At 42.1% G+C, this 20,093-nt stretch overlaps 2 protein-coding genes across 7 annotated transcripts in view; both read right to left on the bottom strand.

Annotated features, from left to right (window-relative positions):
* Arpc3 (actin related protein 2/3 complex subunit 3) overlaps window positions 1-2,386 on the bottom strand; it is a 14,580-nt gene extending 12,194 nt beyond the window's left edge. The window contains exon 1 of one of the 2 annotated variants that reach the window (XM_010604423.3): window positions 2,233-2,386. In XM_010604423.3, the coding sequence (XP_010602725.1) occupies window positions 2,233-2,238 (6 nt within the window). In that variant the 5' untranslated portion in view covers window positions 2,239-2,386. The remainder of the gene's footprint in view (window positions 1-2,232) is intronic. The other variant, XM_033762445.1, reaches the window with a different exon arrangement.
* Window positions 2,387-5,212: 2,826 nt separating this feature from the next.
* Window positions 5,213-20,069, bottom strand: Gpn3 (GPN-loop GTPase 3). 5 transcript variants are annotated; one of them, XM_033762442.1, is made up of 8 exons: window positions 19,658-20,069; window positions 16,452-16,560; window positions 13,033-13,200; window positions 11,966-12,090; window positions 7,254-7,369; window positions 7,006-7,102; window positions 6,205-6,333; window positions 5,213-5,637 (listed from the first exon to the last, which is right to left on the bottom strand). In XM_033762442.1, exons 2-8 carry the CDS (start codon window positions 16,540-16,542, stop codon window positions 5,575-5,577), a joined length of 789 nt encoding a protein of 262 aa, XP_033618333.1. In that variant the 5' UTR covers window positions 16,543-16,560; window positions 19,658-20,069; the 3' UTR covers window positions 5,213-5,574. The 5 variants fall into 5 exon arrangements, with proteins under 5 accessions (XP_033618333.1, XP_033618335.1, XP_033618334.1 ...); XM_033762444.1 differs by having other exon boundaries at window positions 19,997-20,067; XM_033762443.1 differs by having other exon boundaries at window positions 19,591-19,664.
* Window positions 20,070-20,093: the final 24 nt, after the last annotated feature.

Below are 20,093 nucleotides of genomic sequence, written 5' to 3'. Positions count from 1 at the left end.
AAAAAAAAAAAAGAAAAGAAAAAGAAAAAAGAAACAGGCAAATGCTTTAGAGGTCAGGTTACCCACTCTCCAGATGGTTGGGCTAACAAGGACCCAAGCTTTTCAGTGCTGCCATTTCCCAGTGCCCTCGCCCCCAGTACTGGGAACTGAACCTCGGACAGAGGGGGTAAACCCATGGCACACATGCTGCAGTGGCTGCTTGTTATTGAAAACTCTTTTTACTAATATGATTTGGGACAATCTTTGTTGTTGTTATTTTTTAGGGGGGGGTTGAAATATGATTTGGAACAATCTTTGTTGTTATTTTTTAGGGGGGAGGTTTTGGGGGGCACTGGGGATTGAACTCGGGACCTTGAGCTTGTGAGGCAGGTAGGGGCCCCACTGAGCTAAATCCCCAGCCCTGGAACAACAGTATTTTGTTTATTTTGTTTGGTACCGGGAATCAAACTCAGGACCTTGCGCTTGCCAGGCAGGCAGAACCACTGAGCTAAATTCCCGACCCTGTTACTGAAAGCTCTAAAAGACTTGCCATTGCTGATCAAAGCCTACACACGTAGCTATATTTCCCCTCCCTCTCCTTTTTTTTTGAAGACAGGCTCTTGCTATCAAGTTGACCAGGCTGAGCTCGAAGTTGTAATTCTCCAGCTCTGCGCTGGGATCACAGGTGGGCGGGCACCCCCCACCCAAGCTGGCTTTGTGTTTTCAAAGACCTTATTTCTTCCCTTAGCCTGTTTTCAAATTTGTAAAATATTTATATAGCCCTTAGTGTATAGCTGTGTGAGACAAAGGAGAGGGGAAAAGTAATTTATGAGAGTAGTTTGTATGCCAGTTCCTAGTTTTGTTTTTTCAAGATGTCTGGCTTTTTAGAAAACATGCCCATTCAAATATTCGTTCATTCATTCACCAAATAATAATCAAGCATTTCCTATGTGCTGGCACAGTGATAGTGATATATAGGAGCAGTGTGGTTTCTGTCCTTGAAGAACTTTCAGGCTAATGGAGAAAACAGGAATAAAATAAGTAGCCACAGAGTAAGTCCAGGGTGCTTTCTGTGCAACTGGAATAAGCGGAGTTCGAGAGTCCTGGCTCAAAATCTGGCTTTTCCTGCTTTCCCAGCCTTGTGCAAGTCACTTCATTTCTTTGAATCTCCGTGTCTTCTGCAAGATAGGACCAATAACGGCATCTACTTCATAGGGTTACTGTGAGAATTAAACGGCCTAATTTAGGAAGTGTGTAGTTCTGGGCCTGCCTGGCACTCAGGAGTCAAAACGATAACTGTAGGATTCATAAAATATATAGCTGTAACTATGGCTTGTTCCTTTCTTAGTGGGTGTGCCTTATTTAAAGCAGATTCCACCCTCCCATTCACCAGTCACTGCCTTGTTATGCACTTCTTTCCTCCACAGCATCTGGCACTGAAATTATCTCTTTTATTCATATTTCTGTGTTAGGGTCTATCTCTCCATTAGAATGCAAGAGCCTTAAGAGCTGGCTTGCAGTAGATGCTCAGGTATGATTGAATTTAATATGCGTTCCTGAGCCACTCTTCCAAATCTGTAAAATGGAGATAACGATGTCGATAAAGCCCACAGCCTGGAAGTCAGAAATTAAGGACAGTGGGGCCGTCAGCAATTTTTACCCTGACTCGATGCACTCACAAAAGGGAGACCCCTGGACACCACAGCCAACCCTGGGCGGGCTGAGGGATCTAAACCCAGAAGCCGCTGGGGTGGCCACCACTGCAAGGGACCAGGGAGACGACCGGAAAGTGGGTCTGACAGTGACAGGCAGGGGGCGGGACCTGCCCCCAAGGGCGGAGGAGGAAGTGGCCCTGACAAAAAAATGAGAAGCTGCATCTTGAATAATAAGAAATAAAAAGCACGGCCTTTGACTTCCGGCTCTAACGAGGTTCTGGGAACCTTGTTGGTCTCGGGGGGAGACGATAGTTAAGCCAAGGGGTTGGGATGGAGAAAAGGGCGGGGGCGGGCGGCGGCGGCCTCCTCCCTAGCGCCGGCTGCTGGTCCATTCTGTCCGCGCCCCGCATCTCCCAAAGCCAACACCTCAGGGCGGCCCTGATCCTACAGGAGCCAGCCGCTTCCCTAGCTTCCCCGCTTCTCAGACTCCCCACTTCCTTTCCACCTTCGTCAGTCCGCTTCTCTCAGCCCACACACAACTTCCAAGCGCTCTCCCCAGTCCCAGCCATCTTCTCACACCTCAGGGTCAAACGCTTACCGGCATTTTGGTGGAGCCGGGGTTTCAACACAGAGGAGTAGATCCTGGTTAGAAAGCGAACTTTCCGGTCTGTGGGCTCGGGCACAGGGGTCCGGAAGTGAGCCGGAAGGGGAGGAGACGGGAGGAGACGGCCCTTCCGGTCTTGCAGTCAAGGCGCTGTCCGCTGCGGCTGCGCGGATGTGAAGGCGCGCCAGGAGTCGCACGGATACAAAGCTGAATTTGTGAGGCTCGCGCATGCGTAAAAATGCGTGCGGAAGGGAGATGTGTAGTGGAGCTAGAGAGCGGGTGATTCATCACTTTATTTTTCCTTAAAGGTCACCTTTTCAATAAACCATTTCCTTGACTGTTTCAAATTCTACCCCACCTCGGCCCTCTGCCTTCTTTCCCGGTTCCTCCTGTTTTAGAATTCTTAGTTTACTTCTGGGTGTTCCTCTAACCGGTTCCCCATCCATGTGAATGTCAAGAAGGCAGGATTTCTGTCCGTTTTTTTCAGGGTTGTGTCCCTCACGCCTGTGTCAGTGATGGTGCATAGTCAGCATCAGTAAATAGCTGAGTGAATGAATGAACCCAACCCACTGCTTTTTGAAACGGTAAAATAGTGCAGCACGGGAAAGCAGGAAATTGTACAGTCTTGTATTGCCATTCTGTGCAGTGGTTGAGGAAGCAGACATTGGGTCTGAATCCTACTTCCAACATACACTAGCTGTGTAATTCTGGGCAAGTTAATTCATTTCACTGTGCCTCGGTCTTCACCGGAAAATGAAGACAATATTTACCTCATTTTGTAAAGATGAATTACATGGAACGTACTTAGAATTTACATGCCTGGAGGATATTAAAAACAGAAACACCTCATGTGAAAAGCTGTTTATTATTGCCTCTGTGATATCTCTGCCTCTAGTCTTTAAGACTGAAGTACTCTGGATCATATTTCCACATCCATAATCCCAGTACTTGGGAGTCTGAGGCAGGAGGAATGCTGTAAATCAAGGCCAGCCTGGACTAGAGTGAGATCCTGTGTCAAAGAACAAAATAAACCTATTTCCACATCTGACCTTGCATTTGGCCCCCTAGGCAAACAGCACCTAAAAGAAGCAGCTTGCTTTTTTTTTTTTTTTTTTTTGGTGGTACTGGAGGTTGAGCCTAGGGTCTTCACAAAGCTGTTTCTTCAGCTCTTTCTAAATTTTGAGACACAATCTAAGTCACTAAATTTGCACAGGGTAGCCTTCAGCTTGTAATCTTCCTTCCTCAGCCTCCCAGAGTGCTGGAACTGCAGGTCTGCACCATCACACCCAGCTATAAGAGGCCCAAAGTACCCCTTAGTCACTCCATTTAATTACCTTTTTCACCTCCCATCCCTCCATAGGTGAAGTGTTTACTAGGAAGTCAGCCCCATCTGAGGAAGGCTTTGTCTGCTGTGAGCATTCCCTTCTGTCCAGTACCTGGCATCCACAGAACCTCATTAAACTACTGTGAAGTTACTTAGGCTCTCATATCAGACAGTGAAGTCCTTGAGGCCTGGAAGGTCAGATTCTTTGAAACCCATGTCCAGAGGGAGAGGCAGCAGAATCTGGCTCATTTTCTCCCAGGGGCACATACTAGATTCCCCAGAAGCTAAACCGAGGAGGAATAGCCTAGGGAGAAATGAAGAGAGCAAGAAAGAAATTATTTCTGGGCCGGAGATTTGGCTTGGTGGTTCTGCTGCCTGCCTCCCAAGTACAAGGGTCCGAGTTTGATCACCCGTACCAAAAAAGAAAGTTATTTCTTCTCCTAACAATCAGTAACACTGAGTAATCAGGGTGACCCCAGCTTTTCTGAGGGCCACAGGAGGACCCTGAGCAGCCCTGCACAGCTCCTCATGCTCTTCTCCGAAGGGCACTCATGAAGGAACAGCTTGCACCGCCATTCTGTGCTTGGGACACCTGGCTCTGCTCCTCCTCCAGGTTACCACACAAGCTGCCAGTGATGCCCTTGGTGCTTTATTTTGCTTCAATTAAAATGGATCTAATTTGACACTGCAGGTGCACTTTTGCCATTTAGGCCAAAAAACAATAAAGTTGAACCTGAGTTTCAGGGTTTCTGTGAGCAAGAGGCATTTACATTGGAGGCTCAGGCCTGTGTGAGAATTAAAAGAAAGAACTGATATAAAATGTTTAACACAAGGCCTGACAGTACTTAAGTATTTCTTCTGCATTTTGGTGTTTATTACTCAAGGAAAGGGTACAATTTTAAATGCTCAGAGACTACAAATACATTTTAAAAATAACATGGCCTACATTTTGACATTTAGGAAAATTTACACATTGAAAACTTTGATTGGGCTGTGAATTTCAAATTCTGCCTGGAAAATAAGAATGTAATGAAAGTTTAGTGCTGCCTGTTTCTTTCCGGTATGCACACAGTATCTCAAAACATGGCTATTTTACTTTTTTAATTATACAAATGATACATTTTCAATGTAGAAAAATAAAAAGATATAGATAGGCAATGGTCTTATCTATACCTTTCTGAATTTTTTTTCCTTTGGAGATAATATATAATTTTGTTACAATGCTTTGTGCCTCTCAAAAACAAAACAAAAAAAAAACCCCACAAAAATCCAACCATATAAATGAAGTTAGACAGGCCTTAATATACAGAACAGGTAATAACCTATATTATATACAAATCAGTGTGCATTCATTTTAATTTTTCTTTTGGTGGTAGATTAAACTCAAGGCCTTACCACAAGCCAAGCACCCTCTACCACTAAGCTATATCTGTGGTCCTCATTTGAACTTTGATTTAAAAAATTTAAACTGATAAATCAAGTGTGGTGGTGCACACCTGTAATTCTAACACTCAGGAGGCTGAGGCAGGAAGACTGCTGTGAGTTCTAGCCTGGTGGATTACACAGTGACTTCCAGGTCAGACAGGACTACATAAAACCTAAAAAGAAAAAAATAATTAAATTGATGCTATTAGTGGCTGGGGATTTAGCTCAGTGGTTCCACCGCCTGAGCCAAGTTGGATCCCCAGCACCAAAAAAAAAAAAATTTATGCTATTAGAATCCTACTAAAGATTCCAGCCCCCGCCCCCAACAATGTCCTGGGAATCAAAGCCAGGGCTTTACATGTGCTTCATGGTATTCTTCCACTGGGCTCCTCTTCCAGGTCTAAAAGATTCCCCTTCAACAGAAGCAGTTTCAGAGTAACTTAGAACTTGATCCAGGGATGTTCCTGGCAAACAGCCAAGTACTCCTTTTTTCATTAAAATAAGCAGCTTTCTACTACTGCCTCTTTTGAAGAGAATATTCTGCTGATTTCGTCACAAGATCTTCATACATATATTTAGTGAAAATCTCATTCATTCTGGCCTTCTTGGAAATATTCATCAAACATAGAGGAAGACTCATCTTCGTGCTCCTGACAAAGGAAACAGAAAACAAGATACATTCACTTCTCCTAGAGAGACAAGTGTGTGCTGCAGACTGATTAGGGAATGCTTTCTATGCAACTAATAAATCCAGTACCAGCTCCACGCACTGTTCCTTGGTAACTGCTAATGGTTAAGAACGGCACAGTGGATAGCCTTTTTCCAGGGATATGGCAAACTGCTGTGCTTATATCTCATCTCATGCATTTCGCACTTAAATTTACATTGAAAATGACTCTCTGATGACTCGCTTTGCTAGTGATCTCCTGATGACTGTCATCAGTGACCCCAGTGACGTGTGAGAGCACCCAATTTCAGCTGGATTTCACCTCCTCTTTGTACAGAACCCCAAGCTGCAAGCCCAGAGACTTAACTTGCTGATATCACCTCAATACAAGGTATAGGGAAGTCGGACACAGACATTATACAGAAAAGCCCAAGTAATAGCCACCATGACAAAAAACTAATTTAAGGAGTTGCTTGGTTTATGAAGGAGGCTGCTGAGCGCTGGCAGATATTTTCCCCAAAGCCAATAAAAACTTCAAATCAGAAATTACCTTTGGTTCTTTAAATTCCAAGTCTTCTCCATACTGAATGGCAAAATCGATATGCTGTAACACGATGTTCATGCTTTCTTCATCTGACTGATCAAAAGGTAAAAACCGAACCATGCTGTAGTCATCAATCTATGAGTTGGGGATTTCAAGAAAAGTTCATTCTGAAGTTGTGTAAAATACATAATTTTCAATGTAGATCTGAGTTTTATAACCATTTATACTTCTGATTAAAAACATCTCTGGAGTAGAGGCGAAGGAGAGGTAGCCAGACATAGAACAGCAACAAATCGTTACTGATTTTCTGACTTCTGATCCTCCACTACATTCACTGGCTCTTTACTCTGAGACTGTTCCACTGGTATTTATCTGAATTCAACACCAACTAGAAATGTCATAAAGGTATAAACAAACAGCTCAGAGCTGTTCAAATGGCTTGAAATAATGAACATGTTAATTTATTGGCCTGCCAATAACTACTTCACTTTTTATTTGTTTTTTTGAGATAGGGTCTCACTATGTAGTTCAGACTGGCCCTGAACTCACTCTGTAGCCCAGGCTGGCCTTGAACTTGCTGAAATCCTCCTGCCTCAGCCTCCCAAATGCTGAGATTACAGGCGTGCACTATCAAGGGCTGTGACAACTACTTCTAAGTTAAACTGCTTATGGTCCACTCATTCCCTGCCCACCTCCCTCCTCTTTGCAGAACATCACACTGTACTGTGCCTCTTGCAAAGGTGGCCACTGACTGGACATGGGCAAACATTGAGTTATTTAGGGAAAAAGAACCAAAAAACTGCTTACCAGTCCGCATATAGCTTTATTCAATTTTTTGAATTTTTTGCTTCTTATGTCACTGGTCGAATCTTCCAACAAAGAATACATATCTGGATCTAGAAACCTTTAAAAGTGAGGAAAAAAAAGAGACTAATGATAAAAGGAAAAACAAATCAGGAAACTATATTTACAGACTGACAGAACCTCACATCTCAGTAAAACAAAAGGTTCATCTTGGCAGCTGAGAACTGAAGGTAAAGGAATAGTGAACTCACTTCTCAATTTCCTTTTTAGCTTTCTTACTCAGAAGATCCATTTTCGTCATGATGTTAACTTGTGGGATTTCTAAAGAGACCATGGCACTCAGGGCTGTCAGGATGCCAGAAATAAACTGAAGGAGGAAACAGAAAAGAGAAGATGAGTTACTTGTTGGCAAATAATTCTCCAAATAAAGGGCTTTTACTCCTCCTTGGAAGAGAACTGGCCCAGGGGAAAAAAAAAATGCTAGCTGACCTGGTGGCCATGCCTGTAATCTTAGAACTCAGGAGGCTGAGGCAGGAAGACTGCTTCGAGTTTGAGGCCAGAGTAGACTACATAGTAAGTTCAAGGCCAGCCTGCACTACAAAGCGAGACCCTGTCTTAAAAAAAGAAAGAAAGACAGACAGACAGAAACAGAAACGCTGATATTATAGAAAAAGATGAGGGAAGATGTAGATTTAAGTTCTGGTGATTACATATCTGGATTTAGACAGCACTGTTAACCACTCTTCCCATCGAATACACTCAAGAGCTACTCGTGAGAAATGAAATTGGATTCAGATAGTTTGTAAACTGGACAAAATACTTATTTTTATTATTGGAATACTCTATATATTTCATTTATGTTTGAGACAGAGTCATACTACATAGCCCCGGTTGGCCTTGAACTCAGTGATCCTCTCCTGCCTTAGCCTCTTGAGTACATGGATTATAGGCATGTGCCACCATGCCTGGTTGGCTTCTTTTCCTCCTGCCCCAGCTCCCCTTCTATATGCATTCTTTTTTTTTTTTTCCTCTGGTACTGGGAATAGAACTCAGGACCTTGCACTTATAAGGCAGGCACAGTGCCACTGAGCTACATCCCCGGCCTTTTTTTTTTTTTAAAGACAGTCTCATTGTGTAGTTCAGATTGGCTATGAACTCATTATGTAGGCCAGGCTTGTCTTGCACTTGTGACAATCCTCCTGCCATAGCCTTTGGAGTAGTGGGATTACAGGAATGTGCCACAATGCCCAACATCTGGCCTCTATATTTTACTTATTTTTATTGGTACGTTTTAGATATACATAATGATAATATTCATCATAGGGAATCCGTACCTGATATATCCTGCTTTTTTCTTGCCTTTCCCTTCAAACACTCTTCGTCATTATTCACAAAAGCTGTTCCCATTTTTGTCTATATTTTCTTGTCCCTTCTTTTCCTTCCTTGTTCCCCCTCCCTTGTTCCCCTTCTCATTTGAATATTTTCTTCCCAGTTCCCAATATCTTATATATTTTGGTCTAGTTCCACTTCTGGTTTCTCACACCAGACAAACAATGAGGTATTTAAACATTTGTGTCTGATTTATTTTACTTAAGAGTACGGTCTTAAGGTCCATCCATTTAGCTAGAAATGTCCCAAGCTTAACCTTCTTTATGGCAGAGTATAAAAAAAGCCATTGTATTAAAAAAAAACCACATCTGCTTTATCCATTCATTGGTTGATGGGCATCTGGGCTGTTTCTAAGATTTAGCTATTACAAACTGTGCTGCTATAAACATAGTTGTGCATATACTGCTATGGTATGGTGCTTTTAATTCTTTTGGGAAGGTATCAAGGGGAATAGCTGGGGATTTTTAGGGCTTGAAATACTTCACTTCAAGCTCTCCTTGACTTGGGGGTTTGTGTTGGGATTTCCTGCGATTCTGATGAGTTTTCCTTTATAGGTGATTTGTTTTTCTCTCTCTTTTTTTTTTTTTTTTGGTTTTTGGTTTTTTGAGATAGGGTCTCACTATGTAGTTCAGACTGCTCTGAAACTCACTGTTTAGCCCAGGCTGGTGCTGAACTCACAGCAATCCTTCTGCCTCAGCCTCCTGAGTGTCGGGATTACAGGTGTACGCCACCATGCCCAGCTTTTTTTTTTTCTAAGTTTTCAATATTCTTTTCTTGTGTTGAATTTCTGGAGTCTTAACTATTCTGACAATGTGGATTATTTTTGATCATGGCTAGTTGAAGTTCTATATGCCTCACTTATATATCAAATTCTTTTTCCATGCTTGTGAAGTTTTCTGCCATTACTCCTATAAATAGGCTTTTAAAGTTCTTTGCAGTATCTCCTGCTTTCATTGACTCTGATCAATCTTATGTTATATTTGTATCAACTAGCAGCTATTGGACTGATTTTTCATGGTCTCTATTTTTAAGAAATCTTTCTTTTCATGATTGCATATCATAATCCTGTCTTCTATATCTGATATTTTCTTAACATACTGGCTCATTCTGCTGGGTATACTTTAAATGGATTTTTTTTTTTTTTTTTTTTTTTTTTTTAAAAAAAATTTTTTTTTTTTTTTTGTACCAGGGGATCGAACAGGCAGGTGGTGGAACCACTGAGCTAAATTCCTGGCCCTCAATGGAATTTTTAATCTCCTCAACATCTGTTTGAATCTGTTTCATGGATTTCATTTGTTTCCTATGTTGGGCATTCACGGTTTCCATTATTTTCCTAAGCTCTTCTAGTTTTTTTTAAATGTGTATCTACTCTAGAATTACTAACCATGTCTTTCATTATGGTCACCATCTCTGTAGTCACCTGAGAAATTATTTTTTTCTAGAGCCTTATCTATCTGCTTTGTTACTTCTACTATTACCATTTCAGAGATTTTGGCTGGGTGGCTTTCAAACTGTTCTCCCTCATTGGCCCCTGGGTTTACCTTGGGAAGCTGGAAGTCTGGGGTTCATCTTGCTTAAGTGTCTTCTCATTTTCTTTTCTTTTTTTTTTTTTTGGTACCGGGGATTGAACTCAGGACCTTGTGCTTGCCAGGCAGGTGCTGAACTCTAGTAACATTTTTCTGGTACCAGGGATCAAACTTAGGACCTTGTACTTGTGAGGCAGGTGGTGGAACCATTGAGCTAAATCCCCCACCCCTGTGGTAGCTATTAATTTGCCACCTTTAATTATATGAACTATATTTGTGGCTATATAACAAAATCTAAAATGAACCACAAAATTCTATACAGTAAATATGCCCTCAATGTGACAATTTTACCTCCAGGAGAAAAAAATTTTAGAGGAGTTGGGGGAAAAAAGAGAAACAAAAAGAGGAAGAGATTAGGAGGCTGGAGGACAAAGGAAGATTACAGAAATTTTGGGAAACTGGTGAAGATAGTAGGCAAAGAGAAGAAAGAAATAAAAAGAACAGAACAGAGCAACAACAACAACAAAAAATTAGAAAAATGTTCACACATATAACACAAGAACAAACAATTAAGAAAAAAGAAAACAGGGCCTGGAATTTAGCTCAGTGGCACAGCACCTGCCTTGCAAGTGCAAGGTCCTGAGTTAGATCCCTGGTTAAACAAAAAAGAAAAAAAAAAGCAGAAGAAAACAAAATGTCCACTTCAGTGTGTATTTCTCTTGTCATTGGTAGACAGAGTGGGCAGACAGAGCCCAGTATTGATCAATCCCAACCAGCCAGCCGTAGATTTATGATGTGCTAGTGGATAATCACAGCAAGCCTGCACTTTAGTTCCACTGAAGTTCAGGATGATTTCTGGCTCTGAGGCCGAAGCCAATTTGTTCAGCCTGCAACATGTCATGTGCTGCTTGCCAACTTGAACTGGGCTCTGTGATCTCCTGTTGACTTGAACTCAGCTCTACCTTACCGAGGCTGGGAGCCACTAGATGGAGCCAGTCCACAGCTGCTCTGAGTTTTGAGGTCAGTTGGCCCCTGTCCAAGATGGCTACCAACCAATTGCCCTCTGGGTGTCGGGGGGATCTAAACTTCACTGCAGTCTGTTCATAAATTGCCACATTCCACTGATGTGTTTCTCTATGGAGACCTCTGGCATTGCCAGCAGTGAAGGTGTGTCTGTAGATTTTAGCTGCACCTCCCATGCAGTAAATCAGGGCTCAAGGAGAAAGCACTGCTTGCCACCTCCTTCTGCACTGAGGTCTCACTCTTCGCCCTCCTTGTGAGCTTCAAATTCTTGCTTCACATCCTTGCTGGATCCTGGGGACCCACTTCCCAGTCTTCTCTTCTCATGTTAGTATATTCCAGTATCTAGATAGCAAGGAGAGGCTGTTTCTCTGCTGTTACCACTTCACCATCTTCCTGGCAGCCCACTTACAGATTTTTTTTAAAATATTTTTTTGTTTTGTTTTGTTTTTTGGAGACAGGATCTCACTAAGTAGTCCAAACTGGCCTTGAACTTGTGGTGATCCTGCCTCAATCTGGAATTGCTGGCTTGACAGGCATGTGCCACCACACCTGGCTGATGGGTGATTAGTTTAGAATGACCATCATGTGTCAGATCTCCTGGCACCTATATTTTTAAAAATATCTACCTACCTCAATATTTTCTTGATGAGCAGGTCCTCAAAATCTGTATGATATCATCATTTACTACTTTCAAGTTAAAACATGTTAGCATGATAACAAGGTATACTAAATCACTGAAATAGTCTGGTGAAACATCCAGAATCACACAGTAATTAAAGGAGACTGTTTTCTACTTGTACCTACCTATCACTGCAAAATTAACAAGACAGGCAGGCATAGTGGAGCACGCCTGTAATCCCAGCACTTGGGAGCCTGAGGCAGGAGGATCGCTGTGAGTTTGAGACCAGCCTGGGCTACATAGTGAGTTCCAGATCAGTCTCAACTACATAGTGAGACCCTGTCTTAAAACAAAACAATACAAACAAAACAAAACAAACAAATTAACAAGAGATTTATCCTCATACCTTGAAGGACTCTACCATGAATTGAGAATCAACAAGGAACACGCCACAGACTTGGAACTCCCACTGTTCCAGCTGCTGGACCAGCTGTTTCATCACAGGCAGATGAGTGTACAACTCAATCTGACCTACATGAACAACATCATGTAAATGGTGGAAAAAGAATGGGAAATCAGTTCTTAATAATAACATTCAATTTGTATAGGGCCTTCTAGCCTCAAAGCAATCACAAAACCTAAGGTAATGCCACCATAATAATCTCAAGCAAACTATCCAGTCTAATGTAGAAAATGAAGCTCCTCATACTACATAGCTTGCCAGTCAAAAGTGAGTGCTAAGGCTGGGAATGTAGCTACATGATAAGAGCTTGCCTGGCACACCCTAAACTCAATATACAGCATTACAGTGAAAAAAGGCTAGTAGAGTGCTACAAAGGGTTGTGCAGTTTGGCAATACCAAACTCTACATTTATGATGTACACACTTACTGCAAGTACATGTATATTCAATTAGAAACAAATGAGTGCCATAAGTGATCAGCCAGGTTAGTTAGACTTGGGTCTTAAGAAACCATCCATAATTACCAGACTCACCATATGGCACCTTCCTCTTTTTTTTTTGCTCCAGCCACTCTGCCCTGTGCAGTGCCTCAAGCCCACCTGTTCCTTGCTGATCAAGGTCTTCAGCCTGCTGTGCCCTCTGTCTGGACCACTGTCTTCCACTTTTGCCCCATGGCCCAGCTTAATGACCACCTGATCTGATTCCTCTCTGAGCTCCCTGCTTCATGACAGTCTGTTACTTCTGTGGAATGCTGGTCACAAGTGCATATTACATCATCATCATATGGGAGATTTCATTTACACTCATGCACTCTGCAGACTGTGAGCTCTGTGAAGGCACAGACCATGCTTCTTTACTCTCTATGGTGTTCCCAGGGTATAAAAAGCCCTCAGAGGATGAGGTTAAGACTTTGGTTCCTTACTGCACTACAGTCTAGAGCTACACCTTCTTCCGCTGAGAGCACAATTACAGCTTCAAGGAAAGCAACACACATTCACATTGATGACTTGCCTGGACAGTCAAAAAGGATGTAGTCATCTTCCACATGGCCAAGACAGTTCTCTAACCAGTCAAAATTATTGGCAAAGTACTCCATGCAAAACACCAATCCTCCATTGGGACCAAACCGGAGAGAGTCATCCTCCATCACATCATCCACTTCAATCAGTTCCCGGATATCTGAAAGGGACAGACAGGGCCTAGAATAGCACTATCCACTAAAAAAATTATTATCTTCTCCAGTAATAACAATTATACAAAAACTTACATGTATGAAATCATTTATATACTTTTGACTGTAGCAGTATCAATGAACGAAGAACTGACCAATAAATTATTATATAGCCAGACACTATACTGGAGTAATATGTGGCCATAAAAAGGAAGGGGAATTTTCTAAGTGTATAATAAGTTAAAAAAAAAAATTTGGTGCAGGAGATTTAGCTCAATGGTGCTGCTGCCTGCCTCGCAAGTGCAAGGTCCCGAGTTCAATACCCCACCCCAAAAAAGCTGGAACTAAAAAATCTATGGTGCAGGGCCAGGGATTTAGCTCAGTGCGGCCACCGCCTGCCTCACAAGTTTAAGGTCGTGAGTTTGATTCCTAGTACCAAAATAAAGAAAGAAAAACAATGCAAGCTTTTTTTTTTTTTTGCACCAGGAATCAAACTCGGGTCCTTGTACCCAACCCAAGCTATTGTCCTTTAAAATGATTCTAGAGAAGCTACTTAACCTCCTGAGCCTCTCTTTTCCTTTTATAAGATGGGAAGTGGGGTGGGAATCATACATCCTGGGATAGAAGGATGAACATTAATATAAATCACGTATTAGAAGGGCTTAAAAACTCTGGTATACGTATTTTATTCTCTTACCAACTTTTGGATCAATATTTAGATATTAGGCTCTTGTTTTTTTTTGTTTTTTTTTGTTTTTTGTAAAGAATTACCGTAACTTTTATTTTTGCTTAGTTTTATTAAAAAAATAAATATGTCATAAAGCTTTTGTTTCCTTTAGGGAGAAAAAAATGGAACAACTTTCCTAAAATCAAATAAGCAACGGTAAGGTGTCTTAACTTGAAAAGAGTGGAAACCACTGGTTGACAAGGTGTAACTGAATGAAAGAACAACTGCCACAGGTGCCCGTTTCATGCCAATGGCAGCAAACAACAGGATCAACTAAGGCGAAAATAAATAACTGTGTGGAAGCCCTGGTAAGTGCTTAAAACAGGCGGATTCACTGACACACCAGTATAGCTCTATCTTGCTTTAAACAACACAGAAATTCCTGAAAAGTTCTGGTTAAATAATGTAACCACAAACACACTAGGAGGCTTGGCATCTGAAGGAACTCTGTGGTAAACTACTCTGCGAACATAGGCTCTTGTTTTTAGTACTGGGTATGGACCCAAGGCCTCATGGCTACTAGGGAAGTACTCTACCACTGAATTACATCTCCAGGCCTTCTTAAATTTTATTTTGAGACAGAGTCTCACTAAGTTACATAGACTGACCTCAAATTTATGATCCTTTTGCCTCAGCCTCCTGATTAGTTGAGAGTACAGCCCATGCCTGGCTTTACATTATATTTCTGCCCACATCTATAATCTTCGTCATAAAGTATCAGGCTTCATTTACACTGACATTTTATTCCTACCCTTTCTCCAAGGATAAATAATGATCCAGGCAGGGACAATAAAACTGGCCTTCTAGAAGGATGAACCAAGGATACTAGTCAGTCAGTAAAACACCTCAACCAGAAAATGATGTAAACCTGGGTACCTTGCCAGGCCACACACATCCTGAAGCAAAAAAAGAGAAAAAAGAACAGAGACAGACAGAAGGCAGGTTTTGGTTCCTGCTAGTTTTATGTTGTTTTTTTGTTTTTGAGACAGGGTCTATGTAGCTGTAACTGACCTGGACCTCGCTATGTAGCCCAGGCTCATCTCCAACTCACAGCGATCCTCCTGCCTCAGCCTCCCCAGTGCTGGGATTATAGGTGTGCACCACCACGTCCGGCTTTAGTTTTTATGTTTTGGAGTCTAGATTCTCATAAAAATCTTGTTCTTGGGTTTTGTGAGAGGCTGAGTCCATCCAGTAAATCCTTCCAGGCCAGTTTCAAACTCACAATCCTTTCTGCTCTAGCCTACCAAGTACTAGGATTATAAGCATGTGCCACATAGTTTGGCCCTGATAAGCCTTCTGCTTCACATCTCCCCCTTTCTTTTCAACCTGCCTCTCCCAAATCCACCCACTCTCAGATACGAATGACACCCATTATTATCAGAAATCAGAAGTCAACCAAAGAGAACACTTCATACTCCCACTACCAACACTGTTAGGAGGAAGCACTCCACTCCTAGCCAGACAAAACCCTCCCCATTCAGGTCTCCTTTCCTTTTTTACTCAAGATTATTTCTCTAGTACCTTTGACATCTTCAGTTTCATTTTCTTTTTTGTTTGAAGAGGGGGTCTCATGATGTTTTGCTTTGTTTTTGCTTTTTTTTTGGTATCGGGGATTGAACAGGGTCTATGTGACCTAACAGGTCTCAAACTCCTGGGCTCAAGTGATCCTCCCACCCCAGCCTTCCTAGGAGCTGAGACTACAGGCATGAGCCACACCTGGCGTCTATGAAGGTATATTTTCCTTCTCCTTTTTTTTTTGGATACAGGGTCTTACTATGTAGTTCAGCTTTGGTTTTTTGTTTTTGTTTTTTCTTTTGGTACTGGGGATTGAACTCAAGTCCTTGTGCTTGTAAGGCAAGCAGCAGAACCAGTGAGCTAAATCCCCAGCCCTGTCACTTTGTAGTTCAGACTGCCCTGGAACTCACTGTGTAGTCCAGGCTGCTCTCAAACTCACAGTGCTCCTCTTGCCTCAGCCTCTTGAGTGCGGGGATTACTTGCACGCACCACCACGCCCGGCTCCTCCTTCCTTTCTGATGCCACTCTACCAGACCTCTGAAGAAGAAACAACTTCAAGGTTCAGTTTTGGGTCCCTCTTCTCTAACCACACTCCTTTCCTACATAAGCTCATCTAGACCTGGGGCTTTATGTATCTAGGTACAAAGGACCCAAATATTGTATCTTTGGGATGTCAGTAGTTTCTACTTAACCTTATTCTTTTTTACCTAAACTAACTTGAGTACCCTCTGTATACTGCAATCAAATCAGCTTTAGTATAGATTTACGACAGTTATAACTAAGCAAGAAAGGAGCAGAAGGGAAGAGAGGTAGGAGAGGAGTCCACTCATTATAAATCATTCATCAAAACCCAAGAAAGGGTATTTTCACACACATCACCATGAATATACAGCATCAAATGACATTCACCTCATGACGTTCACCATGAACCAAGGAAGTAGAGTGCAATAGTTTTTGTAATTTTTCAGTTTCTGTGCCTTGCCCTTCCTGAAAGGAAAAGGCTCTGCTAGGACTTACCAGCCATCACAGGGTAGTTGAAATGTTCTGCTGCCGGGTCTAGATTTACCACCTGGACAGACCGGTTGAGGGCTTCACAGTGCTGGACCATGGTAGCACAGTAGGTGCTCTGTAATGTCACAAGGCATGAGGAGTTAGAACAAGCAGTGTGATGATAGTCTCTGTACGCTTAGAAGGAATCTCCACATTCTTTGGAGTAGTATCCATTAAAGCCAAATCTCTGCTTTCATAACCAAGAGACTGGCAGAAATCGAGGCAAAAGACACTGCCTGGGTTGCAGCTCCAAGACTTACCTTAAACTGACAGGAAATGCCAAGGAAGCTGCTTCCTCTCTCTGACCTTCAATTTTGTCTCTAACTGGGTTGTCCTCTATGATCATTAAGGTTACTTATTGCTCTAACATACAACAAGGGGAATTTTGTTGTTGTTTGTTTTTTGAGAAAGGGCCTCACTTTGTAGTTGAGATTGACCTGGAACTCACTATGTAGCCCAGGCTGGTTTTGAACTTCTGGCTAGAATAATTTAAACAGTAATAGAAAACAGCTAGCTAGCCAGGCGTGGTGGTTCACACCTGTAATCCCAGCACTCGGGAGGCTGAGGCAGGAGGATAACTGTGATTTCGAGACCAGCCTGGGCTACATAGTGAGTTCCAGGTCAGTCTCAACTACATAGTGAGACCCTGTCTCAAAAAACAAAACAAAACAAAAAAAAAAAAGAAAAGGAAAAAGAAAATGTAGCTCAGAGGTAGGGCTCATGCTTTAAAAGCATAAAACCCTAGATTTGATCCCTAGCCTCAAAAGAAAAAAAAAGGAAAAGATTTCTGCTTACACAGTGTAATGCTCAACATATAGTGCTTCTACTAGGACTTACTGCCCAAATACTTTAGTAGAAGGGCCACGGTGATGTCTCCGAGTAGAGAGTAGTACCTGAGCACATGGGAGCATGGCTATCAACCTAGAACTGTACTCCAAAGAGGAAGCATTAAGGTCAAGAAATAGCCTGCAGACGGGTTATCATCTTGTCACTTCTGCTTTAGAAAGCTCTTTACTCTTAAAGTATTCCTTACCACACTATGTTAAAATTCTAAGCTACTTTTTTTTTTTTTTCCGGTAGTGGCAATCAAACTCAGGAGCTTGGGCTCGCCAGGTGGGCACAGTGCTGCTCAGCTACATCTCTAGCCTCTAAGCTACTTTTTTGTCTCTTCCACTCAACCTGTTTAAAGACAGAGCTGTTACCTCATTTTTTTTTCTTCCAGTACAGGGATTGAACCAATGACCTTTGCATTGAGCTACATTCCTAGTCCTTCATAAATTTTTTTTTATTTTTTTAGGCAGGGTCTTTTTGTTAAGTCCCAAAGTTGTCCAGGCTGGCCTTGAACTTGGAATGCTCCAGCCTCAGCCTCCCGAGTGCTGGTTACAGGCCTGCACTACCATGCCAGGCTTCTCAGTTTTATAACCCCTGGGACCAGCACATACCTGTTACATAATAAATGCTTGGTAATTATTTCTATCTGACTTACTGTGTTTAAACACAACCTCCACAAGGACAAAGACTTTTATTTTGTTTGCGAAACAATCACAAGGGCTCAAATCAGTGCTTGACATAAAGAATATGCTCAATGAGTATTTTTGATAATGGGCATCAAAAATTTATAATACATACTTTTTAACACAATCCCCAAATTAATCTAGAATACAGAATAACTTCCATCATGATTCTCTCCTTTACACACATCATTCTCTCTACTTTGGAAGCCATCTCCAGGCATCATTCCATGTCTTAACAGACAAGTCACCTATCTTTTCAGACACAGGCTCTGTATAGGTGAGGGTCATTTAGTCACATGTATATGTGACTTTGAATCCAGAATAGGTCAGGGACTCGGAACATGTTTGTCAAAGATTGATGCCACAGAACACACCCAAACTCTCGTGTTTCCTACATGTCTATAATTTGATCATTACCTTCACTGTTTATACTGTATTTGAGTGCTTCTAACATTATTTCTTTAGTATTTATTTACAAGAGAAACTATCACTATTGTAAACAGAAACCAATTATGATTACATTTATCACGGTATGAAGGTAACAATAAAATTATATACAACTTTTAAATGAATTTCTGTGTGTGTGTGGTACTAGAGATTGAAACCAGGGAGCATTTGGCTGGGAATGGTGGTGAATGGCTGTAATCCCAGAACTCAGGACTCTGAGGCAGGAGGATCTTGGCAAGTTCCAGGCCAGCCCAAACTACAAAGTGAAGCCCTGCTTAAAAAAAAAAAAAAAAGCACAAGCGCACAAAACCCTATCCCACCCCTTAAAACAGAGAGTGCTGAGCTAAATTCCTAGCTTCTTTGTTTTGAGACTGGCTTTGAACTTGCAATCCTGCATCAGCTTCCAGAACAGATGGGATTAAAGACATGTGCCACGCAGGAACTTCTAAACTTTTAGAAATAGGAAATTTCTAAACTTTTTAAATAGAATTTCCTATTAAAAGCCATAAGTCTTAAATCTACTCTCTGAAAAGACTTAGGAATTAAATGGTGAAGATACACTAGAACCAAACAAATCTCACCTCACTACCAAGTGAAGAACTAAGAGAATTGAAAAGGAAACAACTCTCTCTATAAATGATCCAGTGATCTTTAATATCAGCTCCATGTACCACCTAGTATTACCACAAATATCAAAAGTCTATGTCCTAACCTCTGAGAACAGTAAAGGACAAGACTCCACGTTAACCTCCTGGGTGCTAAATAAGGCCAGATTCTGGAGTTAGACAAAACTGGATTCAAATTCTGGCCGTAACATACTAGCGTGTGATTTGGGGCAAAAACCTTAAACCTTTCTTTTTGCATCTCGCTTTCCTCTACCTGTAAAGTGAGAATAATAAGACCTAGCTCACAAGTTGGTTGTGTAAATAAATAAGGCGTTTAGCGCGGTAACAATAAACATTAACAGCAATAGGTATTCTTCGAAGCAAAAACGGGGCACGGAGCGCAGAAGTGAGTTGCTCAAAGTCTGAGACCCCAGTACACACACCCATCGCCTTCTCAAGATCTGAACTCCTGTTTCCAACTGCTACTTTTCTCTCCTCACCTTCCCGCTGCCTGCGGGGCCCATGACCAGCTGCGCATACCGAGGCATGTCTGCCCTCCAGGTCCCGGCTGCCGTCAAACTCCCCTCAGCATACGCGCGACACCCACCGAGTTCCGGGAACATTAAATGTGAACCAATCGCAATCCAAATCCCTTTTACGTCTCCAGTTCGCCCACACTCCTGAGTACGGAGCGTTCCTCGGGCCAAGTTAAATGAGAAACTGGTCCTTAAGAGACTACGGTCTGACACGAAGGATTTGAGCAAGCGCAGAAGTAGTTGCCGGAAACCCGCAGTAGAAGGAACCGGCTAAGCCTGGTTGCCTGGGTGATAACGGTCAACCCTCAACTGTTCTCGTCCTGATGCTTTGACCCTCGGTTTGCAACTGATGTTTGAATTATATGTTGACGCTCAAGATATGCAATTTGCTGAGGGTCTGGAATACTGACCCTTTTGTTTTAGGGAGCATGTATATTTGCTTTCCATGACTTTTCTTCCACAAATAATCTCTTCCCACGCGCAATCGACGGAGGACTCCCGCCCCTC

Source organism: Fukomys damarensis, unplaced genomic scaffold, assembly GCF_012274545.1.
Source record: "Fukomys damarensis isolate Sample0158 unplaced genomic scaffold, DMR_v1.0_HiC HiC_scaffold_12, whole genome shotgun sequence".
Taxonomy (NCBI): domain Eukaryota; kingdom Metazoa; phylum Chordata; class Mammalia; order Rodentia; family Bathyergidae; genus Fukomys; species Fukomys damarensis.
Note: the sequence above shows the minus strand (reverse complement) of the source record. Positions and strands in the feature narration are given on the sequence as shown.